The following is a 23334-nucleotide window of genomic DNA, read 5'->3' as shown; positions in this document are numbered from 1 at the left end:
ACAGAGGATGAGATGGTTGGATGGCATCACCAACTCAATGGAGATGAGTTTGAGTAGACTCCAGGAGTTAGTAATGGACAAGGAGGCCTGGCGGGCTGTGGTCTATGGGGTCATGAAGAGTCAGACACGACTGAGCAACTTAAACTGAACTGAACTGAATCTGGGAGCATATCTCAATTCATGAGCTTAGATTACAGTAATCCTAAGGAGAAAAAGCATTTATAATCTTTTTTGTTTGTTTATTGTCATGGCCATTTACAAATACAACATGAGTCACTCATTTTTTTGTTTTTTTGTTTTTCTGGCATTGTATTTCCAGTCATTTAAAAAATTGGTGTTCCCCAACTCATCTCCTGTCACTACCTGAATTATAAAGGAAAATCCAGGCCTCTAGCCGTGTTTGAAGTTGACAAGCTCTTTCATGACAAAATACAAGCTACCTCTTCTTCCTGAAGTCCCTGTCACCTTTTGTTACAAAGGTGACACTTTCAAAGTTCAAGTCAAATGACATCTCTAATACATATTTTCTACATATGGGATGTTTTACCTAACATAGGTATACTACAAATATATGATAAATTATTTTAGGCAAACTCTTTTTTATAACTTTTACAAACTTTAAAAAGGAGGAGAGAAATCAATCTGCCTTTATAGTATTACTTGTCACATTCCATTCAGAGAATAGTATTCTGAAGTGTTTTAACAGAACATAATTATCTGAGTAAGAAATTAGAATGAACTACTGGTGGCTCAGTGGTAAAGAAACCACTTGCAATGCAGGAGAAACATGTTCAATCCCAAAGTCGGGAAGATACCCTGGAGGAGGGCACAGCAACCCATTCCCGTATCGTTGCCTGGAGAATCCCATGGACCGAGGAGACTGACAGGCCTCAGTCCATAGTGTCACAAGAAGTGAGATACGACTGAACTGACTTAGTACATGCACATACACCATATTACACTAAATAGTGAGTGTTAAGTGATTTTTGAATGAAAACTCCTTTTTCTTCCTAGTTGTTTCTTTTCTGTATGTAATTACCTTTTTATATCTGTTTGTACTTCAAGGTAATGTTGATTGAATAAATTTAAAAGTTCTAATTCTGTGACCTGAATGAATCACTTCTCAAGTAAAATACAGGTACCTTTCTGGAAAATGCCATTAAGTTAATTATAGTGCATTTTCATAATTGATAGGCCCCATTTCCCTTATTATATAAAAAGTTAACTAATAGACATATAAGATAGAATTTTTCTACCATAAGATCTTTTTCCACTTAACCTCAGTATAATTTAGCACTAAAACTGTATATAGCATACATTTATTAAATAATAAAGGGGCATGTTTTAAAATATAATGAGGTTAATGTGGAGTGATAAAACTAGCAACCTTGTTTTAGGTATTTTTTCATATAGCAAATATTTTTGATCTTATATTTTTCATCTTATATCACAGACATATAATTTTATGAGGGTAAAATGTGATCTATTCTCTTGTTCAAATTACATCTAGCAATGACATTTATGCACAAAGTTGATAAAGTTTATAAAATAATGATATATAGTAAATTTAAATTCTAAGTGATGGGCACATATTGGATTAGCAATATGACTTAGGGGATACTCACAATAACTCTGTGAGGCAGGTGCCATTAGTGTCCCCATTTTGGAGGTGAGAAAACTGAGGTACACAGATGAGAACTGATTTGCTTAAGATCATATGATAGTAATTGATTTATCTGGGATACAAAGCCAAGCAGTGTGGCTTCAGAGTCTGTCCAGCTACAGTTTTATATCAGATGTGAAAAGAGGAGGACCTCATCCATCAGAACAATGATTACAAAAGATGTTTCCAGATAGCAAGAAGAACTAGAACAGGGTTTTGAGGGATGGAAAAATTTGGATTGATAGAGAGTGTAGGTATGTGGCATAGAAGGAAAAGAGAGGTATCCAAAAGTAAACGTATTACAAGAACATGGAAATAAAGTTGGGAAAATGCAACATACATTCCAAGGATCATCAGTAGGGCAGTTAGACTGGATGAAAGTTTTTATTTAGAACTCTTGAGAAATCTGTATGCAGGTCAGGAAGCAACAGTTAGAACTGGACATGGAACAGCAGACTGGTTCCAAATTGCCAACATCTGATGGATCATAGAAAAAGTAAGAGAGTTCCAGAAAAACATCTATTTCTGCTTTATTGACCATGCCAAAGCCTTTGACCATGTGGATCACAACAAACTGCGGAAAATTCTGAAAGAGATAGGAATACCAGACCACCTGACCTGCCTCTTGAGAAACCTATATGCAGGTCAAGAAGCAACAGTTAGAACTGGACATGGAACAACAGACTGGTTCCAAATAGGAAAAGGAATATGTTAAGGCTGTATATTGTCACCCTGTTTATTTAACTTCTATGCGGAGTACATCATGAGAAACGCTGGGCTGGAGGAAGCACAGGCTGGAATCAGGATTGCTGGGAGAAATATCAATAACTCAGTATGCAGATGACACCACCCTTCTGGCAAAAAGTGAAGAAGAATTAAAGTGTCTCTTGATGAAGGTGAAAGAGGAGAGTGAAAAAATCGGCTTAAAGCTCCACATTCAGAAAACTAAGATCATGGCATCCAGTCCCATCACTTAATGGCAAATATATGGGGAAACAGTGTCAGACTTTATTTTTCTGGGCTCCAAAATCACTGCAGATGGTGATGAAATTAAAAGACACTTACTCCTTGGAAGGAAAGTTCTGACCAATCTAGACAGCATATTGAAAAGCAGAGACATAACTTTGTCAACTATGGATGTAAGAGATTGGACATAATAAGAATTAAAGATTTTAAGAGCTGGAAAACAACCTAGCTCCGAAGAATTGCTGCTTTTGAACTGTGGTGTTGGAGAAGACTCTTGAGAGTCCCTTGGACTGCAAGGAGATCCAACCAGTCCATCCTAAATGAGATCAGACCTGGGCGTTTATTGGAAGGACTGATATTGAGGCTGAAACCCCCATACTTTGGCCACTTCATTTGAAAAGACCCTGATGTTGGGAAATATTGAAGGCAGGAGAAGAAGGGGACGACAAAGGATGAGATGGTTACATGGCATAACCGACTCACTGGACATGAGTTTGGGTAAACTCTGAGAGTTGCTGATGGACAGGGAGGATTGGCATGCTACAGTTCATGGGGTTGCAAAGAGTCGGATATGACTGAGTGACTGAACTAACTTCTGGGAAAGATGAATGTGTTTGCTGGATATTGTTATTTGGCACTTCATATCATTACCTCTATTAAAATGAAATTCATTCTTAAACTCATTTTCTACATAAATGGACTTTGATATTGAATTTTTTTTAATATCATAAATGTCAATCTTTATCATTCTTGTGATACTATCTTCTCACTGACCCCATTTAGTATATACTAAGATATCATCATGCCAGGAATTTACCCACTACTCAAAGACGACTGTTTTATATATATATATATATATATATATATAATTTGCACACAATAATAAAAACTTCCAGGTACAGGTGGTACTACTGATAAAGAACTTGCCTGCCAACTCCGGTGGACACAAGAGACATAAGTTTGATCCCTAGGTCGGGAAGATCCTTTGGAGGAGGGCATGGCAATCCAGTCCAGTATTCTTGCCTGGAGAATCTCATGGAGAGAGGAGCCTGGTGAGCTATAGGGATGCAAAAGAGCTGGACATGACAAAAGCGACTTAGCATGCAAACTTTTCCTAGATAAGACTACAGAATAAAAAAGCAGCAGTTTATACCACTGTGCTCTTTTCAGGTAAACCGGTGATGATCGTTACAGAGTATATGGAAAATGGCTCTTTAGATACATTTTTAAAGGTAAGATTTTATATAAATGGCAACCATTGGAAGTGTTATTTATATACTGACTGTGATGTTGAAGGAGAAATCCAGTCACCTTAAAGCTAAATTTTAAATAGAAATATTTGGAGTCAGGATAATTGTACTCCAAAAATTAATGTTGGCTTGTAAATTGGCTTGAAACTTATACAAGTCCAAATTACATGTCTCTAGGGTTTTATTTAATGTATGTTAATGTACCTCCCCAAAAAACCATAAAGGAGGGAAGCTTCGAAGGAAGGAGTATAGGAATGAAGGAAAGGAAAAAAAGAGAATCTTTTATAAGTATTTAACTTTCTCTAAAGTAAGTTAAACAGAGAAATACAAATATTATATGGTATTGCTTATATGTGGAATGTAAAAAATGGTACAAATGAGCTTGTTTACAAAACAGAAATAGTGTCACAGATGTAGAAAACAAACTTATGGTCACCAGAGGGGGGTAAGGGGGATAAATTTTCAGATTGAAATTGATGATATAGATGCTATTATATATAAAATAGATAACTAATGAATATCTACTGTATGGAACAGAAAACTCTACTCAATACTCTGTAATGGCCTATTGGGAAAAGAATCTAAAAAATAAACTGCTGCCTGTAAAAAAAACAAGTACATAAATTCTAGTATCTCAGCAAGTAACTGGCCCTGATTTCACATTTCAGTCTCTTTAATAAAAGTTTTGGATTGCTTTAAAAAAAAAAAAAAGGGTAGATATATGTATATGTATAACTGGTTCACTTTACACCTGAAACTAATACAAGATTGTAAATCAATTACAATGAAAAAATTTTTAAAAGGAATATAAGTATTTAACTCTCTCAAAATACGTAATATCAGGCAGAACAGGGAAAATGTCTATAAAATCCATGAAAGTCATATACTAACGAAAGAGTTAAACAGACTTATAACTCCCCTGCAGGCCAGCCACTACTTGTACTTCTGTATTTGAAGAATCATTGTGTGATAATAGATGGTAGTCAATGTTGTTAGACCTTCTGGGTTTTAGGAAAAGAATTTACTATGCAAGTTTCCAAATATTAAAGGTTGGCTACTCATTTTATTAGTATAGTATGTACTGAACAGTGTAACATGTGTGCAGGCCTGGTTAAACCTGTAGACTGGCAACTTTCATTTTCAAATGGCAACAGCTGTCATTGATTAGAAAAGTGAAGCAACAGTGGCATTAGTTACCGTCATAAGAATATGACAGGGGTCCAGTGGTATGGCAAACTTCTCTTCCAGTCTCCAGCCTCTACCAGACTCTGCTGCCAAATTTCTTGTACATATATTTAAGTTTATCAGCCCCTTAAGGTCACATCATTCCTTTTTTTCAAAATAAGCATCAGTTGAGCCTTATTCGGTGTGTCTGCACCAAATCCAGTGCACGCAAGCCTCCCAGAAATACTAACATTCTCCTGGTTATTGCTCAGTCCCTCCCTCCCTCATCTGCTACCACAGAATCTCACTTATTTCCTCTAGCCATTTCTTTACTGCAATATGCCTATCCAAACAGCTTCTTTTAAATCACTTCTAAAATGTGCAGTGTTAACCCAAGGCAGGCACTAAATTGGAGTGATGAAAACACTCTTCTAATGAATAAGAAAGGAATCACAATGCAGAAAAGAGTAGCAATACATAAGATTTTGATCCAGGGTTTTCAAAGCCTTCATCTGCTTTCACCAAGTAGAGGACACTTTGTATACACTTGGTAACTGATACAGTTTTCAAGTTTACTGTCTATTGCTTAATTTTTTCCATTCTCCTTCAGATAGAAACTGCAATGTGAATTTGGTAGTAGTATGTATTAATTTAAGGATTGAAGGAAGATCCTTATATATCTTTCCCCAGTGATAGGTATTGCAGGACTAATATTTCTGTATAATCTTTACAGAAAAATGATGGGCAGTTCACTGTGATCCAGCTGGTTGGCATGCTGAGAGGCATTGCTGCAGGAATGAAATACCTTTCCGACATGGGCTACGTGCATAGAGACCTTGCTGCCAGAAACATCTTAATCAACAGTAACCTTGTGTGCAAAGTGTCTGACTTTGGGCTTTCCAGGGTACTGGAAGATGATCCTGAGGCAGCCTACACCACAAGGGTAAGATCTAACAGAATGCCTTCTGAAATACTACACTGGAGACATTGAATATTTAAAGATTTTAAAAGAAATGGCCAAAAGAAAAAGAAGTTCCTCCAATATAGGAAGAAAGAGGGAAGAAACAGAGAGGGTGGATAAAAAAGTCCAAATAATTTCCTTGTTAGATGTCAGAAAATTCAAATATTAAACTTAGATAAGCTAAGTATTCACGTAATGAGTCTTAACTGTTTATTTTTCTCTACAGTTACTTAAAAAGTTTCGGTTCAGAGTGGATACAACTGATAGAAATCATATAGAGTATTAAATGTAAAAGTTAAAGAATGTCCTGTATTAAAAGTAATAAATATATACATATATTAACATATAATATATGTATGCATGTAATATGTGCTCATATTACATATCTGAATATATTAATATGCTTTGTATGTGAATATATAAACATGTATAGCATTTCAGTCAGTCAGTCAGTCAGTTCAGTCGCTCAGTCGTTTCTGATTCTTTGCGACCCCATGAATCGCAGTACACCAGGCCTCCCTGTCCATCACCACCTCCCAGAGTTCACCCAAACTCATGTCCATCTAGTCAGTGATGCCATCCAACCATCTCATCCTCTGTCGTCCCCTTCTCCTCCTGCCCGCAACCCCTCCCAGCATCAGGGTCTTTTCCAATGAGTCAACTCTTCGCATGAGGTGGCCAAAGTATTGGAGTTTCAGCTTCAGCATCAGTCCTTCTAGCATAAACCCTATACCATAGTTTTTTCATGTATGAAACAAATACAGACATATCTAAAGCTGCCTTCTAAATATTCACATGGTAGGGAATAAAAGAGCTATTCCTTCAGAAAGTTTTGATTTACTGGAGGTATTTTAATGCCTAATTGCTTTTCTTTTATACTATGTAAACTGTTAAGCCCACTTCTATGGAAAATTGGTCACTAAATCATATTGTCAAAATGAGCATAAATCAACACCCTTTTCCAGCAAAGTAATTGCTTCCTGAATCATTGTAATACAATTGACAGTTCTTTCTGTAGAAAACTATGGGTAATGATGGAGCAGAATTTCCTGGGCAGTCTATGTACTGTATTTCTTGAGTTTTAATATCTTATAATAAACTAAATTTGTTCTAAATCTTTTGAACGTCATCAAAACATCCTCAATGTTTAAACATCTTAGGAAAGCAGGAATTTATCATTATATCTTTTTCACTGTACAATGTGGTTAACTTTTGTTTCGATACAGAATACTTTTGACATCACTTATGCTAAATGTTCACATTTTCTAATTTAATTCAGTGTTTTTAAAATTACTTGTTTTAGTCTATTTTATATTGTAAGGCTATTTTTTTTCATTGTGTTGTGATTTATGGATCATTAAGGATCTCACTATGCTGAAGATCAAGAGTAACTTACCTAAGCAAACAAAACTTTCCGTTGGTCAGCCTAATAAATCAATAAACTAATTGGTGGGATTTCTTCTAGACCTAATTATTATTGTCATTATTTCTGTTAAGTGAAACCTCAAGTAGGGATTCTCCTGGGATTAGAGTTACACTTAATAAACTTGGCCTAAACAAGACTGAGTTTATAGAAAAATCTGTTCCCAGTATGGTTGGTTGGTGTTTTGCTGCTAAGTCACTTCAGTTGTTCCCAACTCTGTGCAACCCCATAGACAGCAGCCCACCAGGCTCCCCCGACCCTGGGATTCTCCAGGCAAGAACACTGGAGTGGGTTGCCATTTCCTTCTCCATGTTGGTGTCTTGGTTTTTAATAAATGTATAAAGTGAATTTGTCAAAGTCTGTGTAATGTGTCATGCTAGTGGAGAAGGAGGGGGAAGGAAGCCAAAGATGAGGCCCTCAAGATTTACTCCTCTGGAATGGTGTATGGTTACACTTTGTGGAAAACCCATATACTGAAAGATGAGCCGGTGAGGGAACTTCAGATAATACTGATATACAATATGATGGTCAGAGGACCAGGAGAAAACTTCTAGGCTGAAGTTTAAAATAATCAACAAATTGCAATTTGAAGAGAAATCATAAGGGCTTCCTTATTAGCTCAGAAGGTAAATAATCTGGCTGCCATGCAGACCTGGGTTCAATCCCTGGATCAGGAAGATCCCTTGGAGAATGGCAACCCACTCTAGTATTCTTGCCTGGAGAATTCCATGGACAGAGGTGTCTGGTGGGCTGCTATACCACATGCAGTCACAACAAGTCAGACACGACTGAATTTATGTATACATATATTATATATATATATATAAACACATATATTATTATGCATACATGTGTGTATGTATACATATATTATATAATAATACATATGATAAAATATATAATAGTAATATAGGCCATCCCAATGCCACATAGTCGGCCTAATGCTGTGATCTTGCCTATGAATATTTTATTTAAAAAGTATGTTTCAGAAGAGTCTTCTTAAAGTGGTATTATCATGTTTTTAAGGAGCAAATAATTCAAAATTAGCTTGAATAATTCAAAGTAACGTTAACTCACAGAAATTTCAGTCATTACATGAAATTGTTGTTTCTTCATATGTGTTGAAAGTTTGGTTCATAAAGAGCAATTTAAGTCCTATTTTCTTCTAGTAGGTAAATTAAATTTTTTTCATCATGCAAAACAGGAAAACATATTTTATTTTCTTCCAAAAAATATTTAAAACCCACATTTTTCTCTCTCTCAGTCTCTATTTTAAGGTATATTTGCTTATAGATGAAATATTTGATTGCATGGATTTTCCTTCTTTTAAAACTTAAGAGAAAAGAGTTTACACTGAAATGGGTGAGATATAAAATTGTCTATTTTGTAAACTAAGAGAAAACTTACCAAATGTCATGTAAAAACCCAAACTTGATAACCTTGTGAGTGTTCCCCCATAATCTAATTTTAATAATTTTTAATTTGGTTGACTCTAATTTAGATACTTGCCTTTTACTTTTAAAACTAAGCAGTTTGATCAAATACACACAGAAGTATGACAATAAAAAATAGAAGTCTAAAAGAAATTGCACAGTGTCAAGGGAAAGTATATCTGAGGTTTTGTTTTTTTTTAATATATCTGATTTTCATGCTTGTCTTACTAACTTTGAAACTTCTCAGGATTGCATTCAGCAATCAAGAATTTCTATTCAGTCCTTATATTAAAGGAAAAAGTGATACCCTGGGAATTTGAGTCCTTTACTTTCTGTTAGCGAGTCATGAAAGTATACCTTATTGATTTGCCTTACTGCCTGCTTTCCCCACTTAAAGTTGCCATCCTGATACTGTAATTGAGATGTGGGTCCTGTATGTGTTCCAGCAGTCAGACAGAATTTAAACTAGAAGCCTTCTGGACAGCCAATTAGTAGTCAGTCTACAAGTGCTTATGGGCTTGAGATACGTGAAAGGAGACTGCATGCTGTCAAACAGATTCACTTAAAAATGCTACATCTCTTTCTACATCTTTTCAGTGAGGCAGAAGTATCCCTAGATACATTTGAAATATGTGGGAATTTTTTTTATTCTTTTTCGATTTTAGGGAGGCAAAATTCCAATCAGATGGACTGCCCCAGAAGCTATAGCTTTCCGAAAGTTTACTTCTGCAAGTGATGTCTGGAGCTATGGAATCGTGATGTGGGAGGTTGTATCTTATGGAGAAAGACCCTACTGGGAGATGACCAACCAAGATGTAAGTACAAAACTAGTCCCCTTAAAATTTGAAATGAGATACAGTTCTCTGAGTCATGCGATTTTTATACACACACACACAAACACACATACACATACAAATGTATATGTGTATATATACGTGTATTTCTGAAAATGACAGGTGCTTAAAAAAGTGAAATGCTCTTTGTTTAATCTCTGGTCTGTTTTGTTGTTATTAAGATCCTTTATACAAAACCTCAAAATAAGTTAGCACAAAGGAAAGCAAGTTATTGTTATAGAAAAGCTTAGTCCCTTGCCAGGACAGTTCTAGCTATACTATCATGATGTTTCACTCATTTCATGTCAGTATCATTTTCAAAAATGAAGAAAGAGCCATCAAAGAATGAATACTGACAGGCTAGTTTTTATGACATGCGCTTGATAAAAGGAGCTAATACTCCATATGAAAAGGATGAATGTTATTGATTTAACAGTGGATGCTCTTAGAGAATAAAAAGAAATAATCTCTGTTTCTTTACATTTAAAAATATAGGAAGAGTTATATTGTCTGTTTAATTTTGAAAAAGAAAAAAAGAGCTGTTTTTTTCCCATATGGGGAAATAATTCAAGCTTAGAATCCTGGAATTAAAGACCCCAGAAAAGAATCTTCTATTCAGGTTCAGAATGATGCTTGACACATGACTCTCTGGTCTTTGCCTTTGTAATTTTCCATTGTTATTATTCAGTACAGCCCTTTCTATTTTGAATCACATTGAAATTTGATATTTTTATTCAAATAAACAATTATAAAAACTTAAATTATTTATTAAGTCTTTACTGTATCAAAAACAAAAACAATACTGTATGCCATATACTGTTTTAAATGATTTAACAACTAATAGCTCATTACTTCTTTGTAGAAAAAAACAGTATAATGAACAAGCTTAGCTCAATAAATCACCATGATGATTTAAAACATTTCTTTTTTTCCCCAATTATTTCTTTTATCCATGCTTTCTAAAGTCTCCCTCTCCTACGCCTTTAGGGATTATTATACCGGTACTGTAGCTCTCCAGCTGCATTTTGGTGAATCAGCAGTACCATGCTAGTAATTAAGATTCACCTTCAGATAAAAAAAAAAATCCAAGTCCAGTCCAAATCAGAGTCAATCCTACATCCACTTCACGGTGCATTCTATAATGACAGGGTCAGCCTGACACCCGGTAGCGAGATTGGGAAGGAAGAAATGTCAGATTTTTGCCTTCCTGTCTGAGAGATCCTTGTATTCCAGCTGATGTCTGAGAATTCCCACACTTACTGCCTGCTCCCCACCTCACAGCCTCTTATGATGCCTCACACATGTCTGCTTCACCAGAGGACAGCACATTCTTGTTGGTTGTTCTACCAGTGTCCCCTCTTTTAGATACTATTGCAGGCTGTCCTGGGCTTCCATGGTAGTTCAGCTGGTAAAGAATCCGCCTGAATGCAGGAGAACACGGTTCAATTCCTGGGTCAGGAAGATCTGCTGGAGAAGGAATAGATAGACTACCCATTCCAGTATTCTTGGGCTTTCCTATTGGCTCAGCTGGTAAAGAATCCCTCTTCAGTACTGTCCTAGCCACCCTGCCTCCTTCAGATTCCCTAGATGAGAAGCCAAGGTTGCCTTTTGGCATTCCCAAGAAATATTTAACAGCATTTTTCTTGGATAGCAATAGGAAATTAAGCTGATTGATTCCTGCCTCTCACAAGCATACTGCCAGGCCATGATTCTCCCTTTCTTTTTATCATCTACAGCTGCTACAACTAGTTTTCTTTGTGCCCTGTTTGCTTGACTTAGTCAAGCAAAGAAGGGATGCTAACTTTTATGTTTCCCTAAATTTGAGAGAAAATATCATCTACTGTCATCAACTTTATGATTTTAGGGCCAGGACTGTGGCCAAAGTGATGAAATCATTGCACGTCTAGCTATCCATCAGAGGGATATTATCCGTTTCCCAGTTAATACACTGGAGAGATTAAATGACTTTCTTTAGGCCACAAAAATATGACAAGTTATGCCAGAAATTTCAGCTTGGCTCTCCAAAATTTTATACCTAACCTCCACACTGTTTCCAATTGAATCAGTCTTCTAATTGAATATAAAATATTCAATTCAGTATGTAATAATTACTATGGATTAATCTAGTCTAGACAGAGACCAGACCTATTTTGCTATTTGCTACACTCTCCAGATAAATGCCTAATGCTAACTTGAAACATATGGTTTGGCTTCGGACTTCTCTCAAGGCTCATTTCAATGCCACTGTTTCCTTTAGTCTTTATGAAAGTATTTCATTCTGTCATGCCAGTAAGACTGCTCCATTCTCTCGAGGAAAACATTTATCCCTATTTGGTGTTATAACTCCTTCTCACTCTTGAGATATATTTAATTCTGATTTGTCACTCGAAGTTATTTTTAGTCCTTCCCAAACATGTCAACATTCAGAAAATTAAGATCATGGCATCCGGCCCCATCACTTCATGGCAAATAGATGGGGAAACAGTGGAAACAGCGTCAGACTTTATTTTTCTGGGCTCCAAAATCACTGCAGATGATGACTGCAGCCATGAAATTAAAAGACGCTTACTCCTTGGAAGGAAAGTTATGACCAACCTAGACACCATATTAAAAAGCAGAGACATTACTTTGCCAACAAAGGTCCATCTAGTCAAGGCTATGGTTTTCCAGTGGTCATGTATGGATGTGGGAGTTGGCCTATAAAGAAAGCTGAGCAGCAAAGAACTGATGCATTTAAACTGTGGTGTTGGAGAAGACTCTTGAGAGTCCCTTGACGCAAGGAGATCCAACCAGTCCATCCTAAAGGAGATCAGTCCTGATGTTGAGGCTGAAACCCCCATACTTTGGCCACCTGATGAAAAGAGCTGACTCATTTGAAAACATCTTGATGCTGGGAAAGATTGAGGGCAGGAGGAGAATGGGATGACAGAGGATGAGGTGGTTGGATGGCATCACTGACTCGATGGACATGGGTTTGGGTGGACTCCATGAGTTGGTGATGGACAGGGAGGCCTGGCGTGCTGCAGTTCATGGGGTCGCAAAGAGTTGGACACAACTGAGCAACTGAACTGAACTGAACTGAACTGAAATATGTGTATAATATATGTAGCATTATTATCCACATTATTGACCATTCTGCCTGACATAACTTTATCTGTCACAAATATGATAAATCAAAGTAGAATATAATGTTAAGTGGAAGCTCATATGTGTTTCTGCTAATCTGGACTGGGCTTGCTCATGCTCATGTGGACTGGTTGATATATACTTGTACACCTTGGCTCTGTTCCACATGCCCCTCATCTTCTATCAGAGACCAGCAGGCTAGCCTAGATATGAGCTCATTTGCCGTGTGACTGAAGGGTGAGAATAAACCCAATTGCACTTCAGCCTGCACATTCCATTGTCCAATCCCATAACCAGAGGATCAGTCCAGTTCCCATAATCAGCTTATTGTGAATGGACAAACTAAATTTACATGGAAAAGGAGATAGAAACAAAGAGGTGTGAAGGATTGGGAATGAATATTTTTCCTGTTTTCAGCCATTAGAGAGTCTTGATAGTTTTTCAGGTAACTTAAAACTATTTCAAAGATACAAGGAAGTGCTAATGTAATATTTCCAGAACACAATAAAAATAAAAGCTAATATTTTGGCTTTGGTTGGGTTTTCTAAGAACCTACAGAAAATTACTATACAATTAAAGATCTTTCTAAAATGTCTGCCTTTAATAGAATGTCCCACACATGTTTTGCATTTTCTCAGCAAGCTAAATATTACATTTGGTATGCCTCAATTTCTTATCAAAATTTATATCCAAGAAACATGACAGATCTACTGTATTTGAAAATCATGATCACTGAATATTTCTTTTGAAAAATGTTTCTCAGAAAGCAAAATAAAAGTACTCATTTGTCAGTTTTAAATGATCTTTTCTATCATCTCTGCATTCTAGACATTGTCTGATCCTAAAAGGGCTTTGCTACCATGAAAATGTTACATTACCAAGACATGCAGAATAATATAACTCTCTCAGAGGAGCCCTTCTGCTGTGTCAGGGAGACAGAATGCTGCAGCAGGTTTCTTTTGATTTAGGATTGCCTCCATCATCACAGAGAAAAGCCATGACAACATATAATAAAAATCAACTAAGATGATGAATATGATTTTAGGTAAATATCAGACCATGAACTCTGATTCAAGTTTGGGAAGCTAAGATTATATCCTGTTGTCAGTAGAAGCTTCCTTATTTACAACAAACATTTTGAATGTCAACATTCTTCAGAACCTAAAAGAAACAAAATAAGAGGACATGTGTTGCATTTTTATATTTAGTGACAATCTCCTTTACTCATTGGGAAAGACCCTGATACTGGGAGAGATTGAAGGCAAGAGGAGAAGGGAGCAAAAGAGGATGAGATGGTTGGATGGCCACATCAACTCAATGGACATGAGTCTGAGCAAACTCAGGGGGTTAATGAAGGACAGGGAATCCTGGAGCACTGCAGTCCATGGGGTTGCAAAGAGTTGGACATGAATTAGCGACTGAAAAACAAAATGAATACATAGTGTATACTAAGCGCATAATTTATAAAGTGTTCTAAAAACTTATTTAAGCAATACATTTTTAAAATTTTTAAGCATTCAAGTTTTCTTTTAATTTTTATTTATTTTTTTATTTTTTTATTTAAATTTTATTTTTACTTTATTTTATTTTACAATACTGTATTGGTTTTGGCATACATTGACATGAATCCGCCACGGGTATACATGATCTCCCAAACATGAACCCCCCTCCCACCTCCCATCCCACATCATCCCTCCGGATCATCCCCATGAACCATTGGAGGCTAATTGCCTTAAAATATTGTGGTGTTTTTTGCCATACATCAACATGAATCAGCCATGGGTGTGGGTACACGTTTGTCCCACCATCCTGAACCCCTCTCCCACCTCCCTCCCCACCCCAAACTCTGGATTGTCCCAGGGCACCAGCTTTGAGTGCCCTGCTTCATGCATCAAACTTTCACTGGTCATCTATTTTACATATGGCAATATACATGTTCCAATGCTATTCTCTCATTCAGATTTCTAATGCCATTTCTGTTAGCCTAAATCATACCTTTAAGGTGGCAAATATCTTTGACTCCAAAAGGATGTGCACTCACCTTGTACTAGATGTGCCTGCCTTTCTCTTTCAATTTTTTTGTTTGTTTATTTCAGTTCCTGATGGGATAGAATGATGTGTGTATATGTACACAGCATTGCTGAAGTTTTTAATGGCAAAACAAAAAAGAACAGTTTATGGTAACATACAGCATACTGTAATTAACTGAAGTATTAGGAGTTTAGTTCTCACCCAAATACTCCAAATTACCAAGATTTAACAAATTACCAATGATTTGAGCAAATTATTCTTGGTCTCAATGAGTCTACTGGACAAATGATTATTGGTCTAAGGATAATGCTGCCATTGGATGCAAGTAGTTAGTTAGGGACTGGTAGGTAACTTCATGGAAATTCTTACCCTTTGGGAAAAAGTGAGACATAAACAAATATCAGTCTAAAATTTCTATACCTTGCTTCTTAAAAACAACTAAAACAAAAATCTTAAATTGAAAGAATAGAATAATCTTTGATTCGATAACTCTTGGTCAGCTTCAGTGATTATAAAGGAAATGGACTTGAGCAGATTTCTAAGATCTTTCTAATCTCTGGAATTCTCTAAAATTGATGTATGAAGAAAAAGGCATACTTGATACTTTTTAAATAGCTCTTGGAAACAGGGAACAAATACTAGGGAAAAAATTAGTCTATATGAAACTATTTCTATGGCATTTGAGATAACTTCCAGGAATGTATTATTAAACTCCAGTCACTTTGGAGGAGCTTCGTATCTATCAAGGACTCATCTGTGAAGGTTCAAGTAAATAACAAGCAACATAAGCATTCACAGTCTATGTAGAACCTAATTCTTCAGAGCTCATGCTGATGCTTGAAGTTTCCCTACCAATTTCCTACCACTCACTTATCCAGCCTAAACTTTCACATCTCCTGTGATGAAGAATGCACTATCTTTCAAAATAGCTCATTTTAATTCTAGATATTAATTTTTTTCTTATGGTGGAAGAAGTCTGACTTTTCCCAACCCAGGGATTGAACTTGGGTCTCCCACATTGTAGCAGACGCTTTACCGTCTGAGCCACCAGGGAAGTCCCAGTAATATCCATACCTGTCCCAAATTATTTTCTGGGGAGGTAATAATTTCTCATTTCAGTAGAATGACTCAGTGCTTAGATAGAAAGATCTACATATTGCATGCCAGAGAGACTTAGATGTGAGTCTTCCCACAGCCACTTGTTACTTGTGTGAATGTGTGCAGTGGTTAACCTTCTGGAATGTCACATGTTTCACTTATAAAATGTGTATTAATTCTTATTTTGCAGATATGTGTTAAAAATGAGTGCAGATAATATACATATATTTTACGTCTTAGTACCTATGATATCCCTAGTTCAGTGGACATAAACTTGGGCAAACTCCAGGAGTTGGTAAGGGACAGGGAATCCTGGTGTGCTGCAGTCCATGAGATTGCAAAGAGTCAGAGACGACTTGACGACTGAACAACAACAATCTATGATGTAATGCCTGGACTAGTTTAGATCCTCCAAGAAGCCTATGTCAAGAGGGAATTCCATATACATTGTATTATTAAAGGGAATGCTTGTGAGGAAAAAGAGGAAGGGATGAGAGGAAGCTGGGAGAGATGTCAGACTGTGATGCAAATCTGGTCCCAGATAGAGATAAGATAAAGGATGGTGCAGGCCAGCATCTGAGACCAAAGTGTACTTCTAAGAGAGGTTGCTAAAGCTGCCAAGGAGTCCCCAAGCCAACATCGGCTGTTGTAGGAGTCTCATAGGAATGTGTCTATCTTATCAGTACCATGTTCAGTAATTGACTGGGAGTAATCTATGCAAGGGCTTTCCTGATAGCTCAGTTGGTAAAAAAAAAAAGAAAAAAAAATCCACCTGCAATGCAGGAGATGCTGGTTTGAATTCTGGGTCAGGAAGATCCGTTGGAGAAGGGATACACTCCCCATTCCAGTATTCTTGGGCTTCCCTTGTGGCTCATCTGGTAAAGAATCTGCCTGTAATGCGGGAGACCTGGGTTCAATCCCTGGGTTAGGAAGAGCCTCTGGAGAAGGGAAAGCCACTCCAGTATTCTGGCCTAGAGACTTCCGTGGACTATATAATCCAAGGGATCACAAAGAGTCAAACATGACTGAGCAACTTTCACTTTCAATCTATACAAACCATGGCCTTGGTATAAACATGATGATGAATTTTAGAGGTGTTAGGGTTCAGATCTATAGGTCAGTTACCATGCCTGCAGATGAAGATATGTGAGACAGATTTCTGTGGTTGCCATGCTCCACTTTTTTTGCAACACAAAGCAACTTTTCCACACAAGTTCCAGAAGCATCTGTTCCATGATTCTGTATGCTTTTCTTTCTGAAGGAAAATTCAGAAAAAGCCAATTATGAACCAAACTGTAGCCCCTCAGCTGATCTCAGGACCTCATATAGTTCTTAACCTCTCCCTCCTCCAGCATCCATTCTGACTTCCCATCACCAACAACCTGGCAAATCATGGTGGTTTAACTGGTAGGCTGAATCAATCTTTCATTCTTGGAGGTAAGCATTTTCTGTTCACAGTTGTTATAAAGAAGTAACAAGAGAGCCCCTTAGAGTTTTACCTTGGGTCCACACAAATTTCTCCTTGCCCCAACTGTGTGAAAGCAGTTCAAATACTTCCTGCTCTTCAGTATCAATAACCTTGGCCATCATGGTGAAAGACACCTCTTCTCTTGTGCTTATACCTGGTCACAGGTAGTGCAGAGTGCCCTGGGTCACATCTATAACCTGTTGTCACCTGACAAGAGTCACTGGGAATAAAGAACAATGTAGAAATTTCTGATTCAATACATAAAACTGCATCCCGAAGAGTGACACCTAATCCTATCAAAATGTTGCCTCCATGTTTGTGCTTCAGTGGTGCCTTTAAAAGTCTTCCAGCATTCTGTGAGGTTTGTTGCTTCTGGATAATGAACTGTGTATAGTGGTTACTGGAACCAGCACATAACAGAGAATTTTCAGAACATTTCCACCTGAATGAGATTGTGTTGGTAGCTTGCGGCTGACATAGAGGGAGTGTTTATATCAGATAAGTACAAAAATATTTGATTCATTATATTCTTTGCAGGCAAAGATGGAGAAGCTCTATACAGTCAGTAAAAACAAGACCTCCAGCTTATTGTGGCTCAAATCATGAGCTCCTTATGCAAAATTCAGACTTAAATTTTAAAAAGTAGGTGAAACCACTAGGCCATTCGGGAGTTTGGAGTGTTAGTCGCTCAATTATGTCCGACTCTTTGTGATCCCACAGACTGTAGCCTGCCAGGCTCTTCAGTCCAGGCTCTTGCCTGGAATCCCCAGGCAAGAATACTGGAGTGGGTTGCCATTCCCTTCTCCAGAGGATCTTCCCGACCCAGGTACTGAACCTGGTCTGCATTGCAGGCAGATTCTTTATTATCTGAGCAACAGTGAAGTTCCAGTCCCAGTTGAGTTCAGTCGCTCAGTCATGTCTGACTCTTTGTGACCCTATGAATTGCAGCACACCAGGCCTCCCTGTCCATCACCATCTCCCGGAGTTCACTCAAACTCAAGTCCATCGAGTCGGTGATGCCATCCAGCCATCTCATCCTCTGTCGTCCCCTTCTCCTCCTGCCCCGAATCCCTCCCAGCATCAGAGTCTTTTCCAAAGAGTCAACTCTTCGCATGAGGTGGCCAAAGTACTGGAGTTTCAGCTTTAGCATCATTCCTTCCAAAGAACACCCAGGTATGACCTAAATCAAATCCCTTACAATTAAACAGTGGAAGTGACAAGTAGATTCAAAGGATTAGATCTGATAGACAGAGTGCCTGAAGAACTATGGTTGGAAGTTCATAACATTGTACAGGAGGCGGTGATCAAACCATTCCCAAGAAAAAGAAATGCAAAACAGCAAAGTGGTTGTCTGATGAGGCTTAAAATAGCTCAAGAAAAGAAGAGAAGTGAAAGGCAAAGGAGAAAGGGAAAGATATAACTAACTGAATGCAAAGTTCCAGAGAATAGCACAGAGAGATAAGAAAGCCTTCTTAAATGAACAATACAAAGAAACAGGAAGACAATAGAATAAAAAAGACTAGAGGTCTCTTCAAGAAAATGGGAGATACTGAGGGAACATTTCATGGAAAGATGGGCTCAATAAAGGACAGAAATGGTATGGACCTGACAGAAGTAGAAGAGATTAAGAAAAGGTGGGAAGAATACATAGAAGAACTATACAAAAATAGTCTTAATGACCCAGTTAACCACAATTGTGTGGTCACTCACCTAGAGCCACACATCCTGGAGTATGAAGTCAAGTGGACCTTAGGAAGCATTACTATGAACAAAGCTAGTCGAGGTGATGGAATTCCAGATGAGCTATTTCAAATCCTAAAAGATGATGCTGTTAAATTGTTGCACTCAATATGCTAGAAAATTTGGAAAACTCAGCAGTGGTTACAGGACTGGAAAAGGTCAGTTTTCATTTCAATCCAAAAGAAGGGCACTGCCAAAGAATATTCAAACTACTGGACAGTTGCATGCATTTTGCATGCTAGTAAGGTTAGGCTCAAAATTCTTCAATACAGACTTCAACAGTACATGAACCAAAAACTACCAGATGTTCAAACTAGATTTAGAAAGGGCAGAGGAACCAGAGATCAAATTGCCAACATCCATTGTATCATAGAAAAAGCAAGGAAACTAAAAGAAAAAAAAAAAAAACCTTCTGCTTCATTGACTATGTGAAAGCCTTTGTTGTGGATCACAACAAACTGTGGAAAATTCTTAAAGAGTTGAAATATCAGACCACCTTACCTGTCTCCTGAGAAACCTGCGTTCAGGACAAGAAATGACAATTAGAACTGGACTTGGAAAAACTGACTGATTCAAAATTGGGAAAGGAGTATTTCAAGGTTGTATATTGTCACCCTGCATATTTAACTTCTATGCAGAGACATCATGTGAAATGCCAGGCTGAACAAAGTGAAGTGAAGAGTGAAGATTACCGGGAGAAAAAGCAACAATCTCAGATATGTAGATGATACCACTCTAATGGCAAAAGTGAAGAGGAACCAAAGAGCCTCTGGATGAAGGTGAAAGAGGAGAGTGTAAAAGCTGGCTTAAAACTCAACATTCAAAAATCTAAGATCATGTCATCTGGTACCATCACTTCATCACAAACAGAAGGGGAAAAAGTGAAAACAGTGGCAGATTTTATTTTCTTAGGCTTCGAAATCATTACACACTGACTGCAGCCATGAAATTTTTTTTAAAAGAGCTTGCTCCTTTCAAGAAAAGCAATGACAAACTTAGTGTATTACAAAGCAGAGACATTATTTTGTCAACAAAGGTGCTTACTGTCAAGCCTATGGTTTCTCCAGTAGTCATGTATGGATATGAAAGTTGGACCATGAAGAAAGACTGAACGCTGAAGAGTTAATGTTTTCAAATTGTGGTACTGGTGAAGAGTCCCTTGGACAGCAAGAAGATCAAACCAGTCGCTGCTGAAGGAAATCAACCGTGAATATTCATTGGAAGGACTGATGCTGAACCTGAAGCTCCAGTACTTTGGCCACCTGATGTGAAGAGCCGACTCATTGGAAAAGACCCAGATTCTGGGAAAGATTGAAGGCAAAAAGAGAAGGTGACAGAGGATGAGATGGTTAGATAGCATTACTGACTCAATGGACATGAATTTGAGATAATGAAGGACAGGGAAGCCTGGCATGCTGCAGTTCATGGTGTTGCAAAGAGTCAGATACGACTTAGCAACTGAACGACAACAACAAAGCAATGTTATAAATTCCCCTCAAGAAGAGAAAGTTGTTAAATATTTACCAGCATATCCTTGTATGTGTGAAGCCCACAGATCCTTTATTATGATGTGGATATTCTCGATACGTGATATGTTAGGTGTGAGTTCATGTTTGTGGATCAGGCATTCCAACCTGTAAATACTAGTTAGAGCTCTGTGGGTAGCAAAACAAACCATACCCAGAACGGGTATATGTACGTGAAAGATGAAGCCCTGATACTGCATGATGGAAAGGACCCAACAGAGTCACCACCAGGTAATTACTGCCTTATCATAATAGTGCTCAGTGTTGGGATTTATGTATTGGAAGGGGAGGTAGAATTCTTTAAATTGTGTTCAGACTATTGATTTACATGTCAGTGCCAAGAAAATGCATAGCATATGACAATATTTAGGATATAGAAGTCTGAAATGGTGCCAGGTTGTCTGTAAAAATTCTGGCTGTCTTTTTTTTATTTTTTATCTTTTCATTTGTTCATCTCAACCATGTATATTAAGAAATATAATGATAATAACAAAGTCAATTCATTAGATTATGATTCATTGGCCATACATTGTAAATTTTAATTCTGCTACATAGACATTATTAGAGAATAACCATTGTCCTTATAAACAATGTGGAGTCTTATAATAAGCAAATTAATAACTGAACTTTCATAAATATAGAAGTGCAAATGGCACTTTTAATTTTTACTATTCATTTATTTGAATAGTTTCTCAGGATTGATTTAGCACTTTTTTTCATTTGTAAATTTTTGATTAGTACTATTTCTTATTTGTTGTTTTATTATTTTACTTCTCAATACTGAGTAAAATTTTAAAACACTAGATATGTTAACTGTATGTTATAATTTTTTTAATATTTTCTACTATGATGTGCCTTTTAACTTTTTGTATTGTTTTTGAGTCAACTAAAGCAGTAGATGACTCTCAGAGTCCTTGAGTTCTTTTTATTTCTTTGCCTGAACTTAGCTATTGGTGCTTCTCAGGAACCTTAATTTTGTGTCCTTCCCAGGGAGCTTTAAACTACACCCGACTTCAAGCTGTGACCAAGTGCTGATGACCCTCACATTCATATTATCAGCCTAAATATCTCCTGTACTCTAACCAGATTCCTGCAAATTGCCATCTACAGTTGCCTAAACTTTAAATAAAACAAGCTCCAAATTATACCTGTCAACATTTCCCACCCCCATAAATGTTCTTTCCTAAAATTAACAGCAAAAATCAACCAGCATGAAAGGCTTGAACTTGTTTTCTCTCAAAAATTTTCTCTACTAGCCCCTCTACCCATGTGTTATAAATGTCTCTGAAATCTGCCATTTTATCTTCCTCCATCTGCCCCTGCTTTTGTTCAGATGCCGTTTCCTTTATAATTAGAAGACTGATTTCTCTCCAACCTTTCAAAATTGTCTTTACAAACTCTATATTCTAATCCTATTTTTTCTAATTATCAGGTCAAATCTAAAGTGTTTATTGAAACAAATACTTAACAATCGTTAAGAAAATATTCAAATAGGATTTGAGAAAAATGCTCATCATTATTGGTTTTTTATATAAATATTGGTTTAAATATTAGAATTTAAATAATTGAATAACATATATATTATTGTTTGATAACATAAACAGTTCTCTTCTGGAGTTAGATATTTTGATGGCAGCAGCAACATTAAGAATGTTTTTGTTAAAAAAAAAAAACACCTCACAATTAGACTGATACTCATATATGTGGTTGCATTTAAAATCAATGATGTTTGTAATGCTGACAGTACTAAACAGTCATTCCAAATTCCCGACTGAAAACAGTAGATGATAATAAACAGCCAGACCTTAATATTATTAAATGATACATGAGACAGTTATACTAATTTAGCCTTTGACTTATCCATCATTTGCCATCCCAAAGTCTGTTTAGAAGTAAAAATGTGCTTCTATTATTTTAAAAAATGTGGTTCTACACATAATTTTTCATTAAAAAGACATTAAATTTTCAGAGAAATCACTAAAAAAGTTAATCTCTATTTGATTCCAGAATGTGAGGATAAATAAAGCATGAACTATTTACTTTTATGTCAATTAATTTTATAAATCACTCTTTATCAAGATTTTAGGTAAAAATGATTACCATTTATTTTCTTTATCATAAGTGAGGAAAGCCTATCTTATGTTGTATGATAGCCTATTATTTCTTTTCATTGTATTTTGCAGTGAAAAGAGTAATGGAGGGTGTTAGAGGCAGCGATGCTGGTTATTACTGCAAGAGTAAGAGTAAGGATGCAAGCTGAGCAGTGGGAAATTTCTCAAACTCTTCTGTATTTAATCTGTGGCATTGGGGTACCCGTTCTCTTTCACTTTATGCAGGTGATTAAAGCCGTAGAGGAAGGCTACCGTCTGCCAAGCCCCATGGACTGCCCTGCTGCTCTTTACCAATTAATGCTGGATTGCTGGCAGAAAGATCGAAATAGCAGGCCCAAGTTCGAAGAAATTGTCAACATGTTGGACAAGCTGATCCGTAACCCAAGTAGCTTGAAGACACTGGTTAATGCATCAAGCAGGTACAAGGCCAGACTGGGGAGATTTTTCTGAATATTGCAAATTCAGATTAAAGCCACAGATATCAATTTAATGAAATTATTTTTGTACACATACTAGCCTATGAACCTATATTACACTAATT

At 36.9% G+C, this 23334-nt stretch overlaps 1 protein-coding gene across 8 annotated transcripts in view; it reads left to right on the top strand.

Moving 5' to 3' along the window:
* Positions 1–23334, top strand: part of EPHA5 (EPH receptor A5) — a 411134-nt gene that overhangs the window by 371213 nt on the left and 16587 nt on the right. For all 8 annotated transcript variants that reach the window (XM_060417645.1, XM_042251463.2, XM_042251462.2 and 5 more), the window contains 4 exons: positions 3800–3861; positions 5777–5986; positions 9526–9675; positions 23019–23212. In XM_060417645.1, coding sequence (XP_060273628.1) covers positions 3800–3861; positions 5777–5986; positions 9526–9675; positions 23019–23212 — 616 coding nt within the window. The remainder of the gene's footprint in view (positions 1–3799; positions 3862–5776; positions 5987–9525; positions 9676–23018; positions 23213–23334) is intronic.

Source organism: Ovis aries, chromosome 6 (genome assembly GCF_016772045.2).
Source record: "Ovis aries strain OAR_USU_Benz2616 breed Rambouillet chromosome 6, ARS-UI_Ramb_v3.0, whole genome shotgun sequence".
Classification (NCBI taxonomy): domain Eukaryota; kingdom Metazoa; phylum Chordata; class Mammalia; order Artiodactyla; family Bovidae; genus Ovis; species Ovis aries.
Note: the sequence above shows the minus strand (reverse complement) of the source record. Positions and strands in the feature narration are given on the sequence as shown.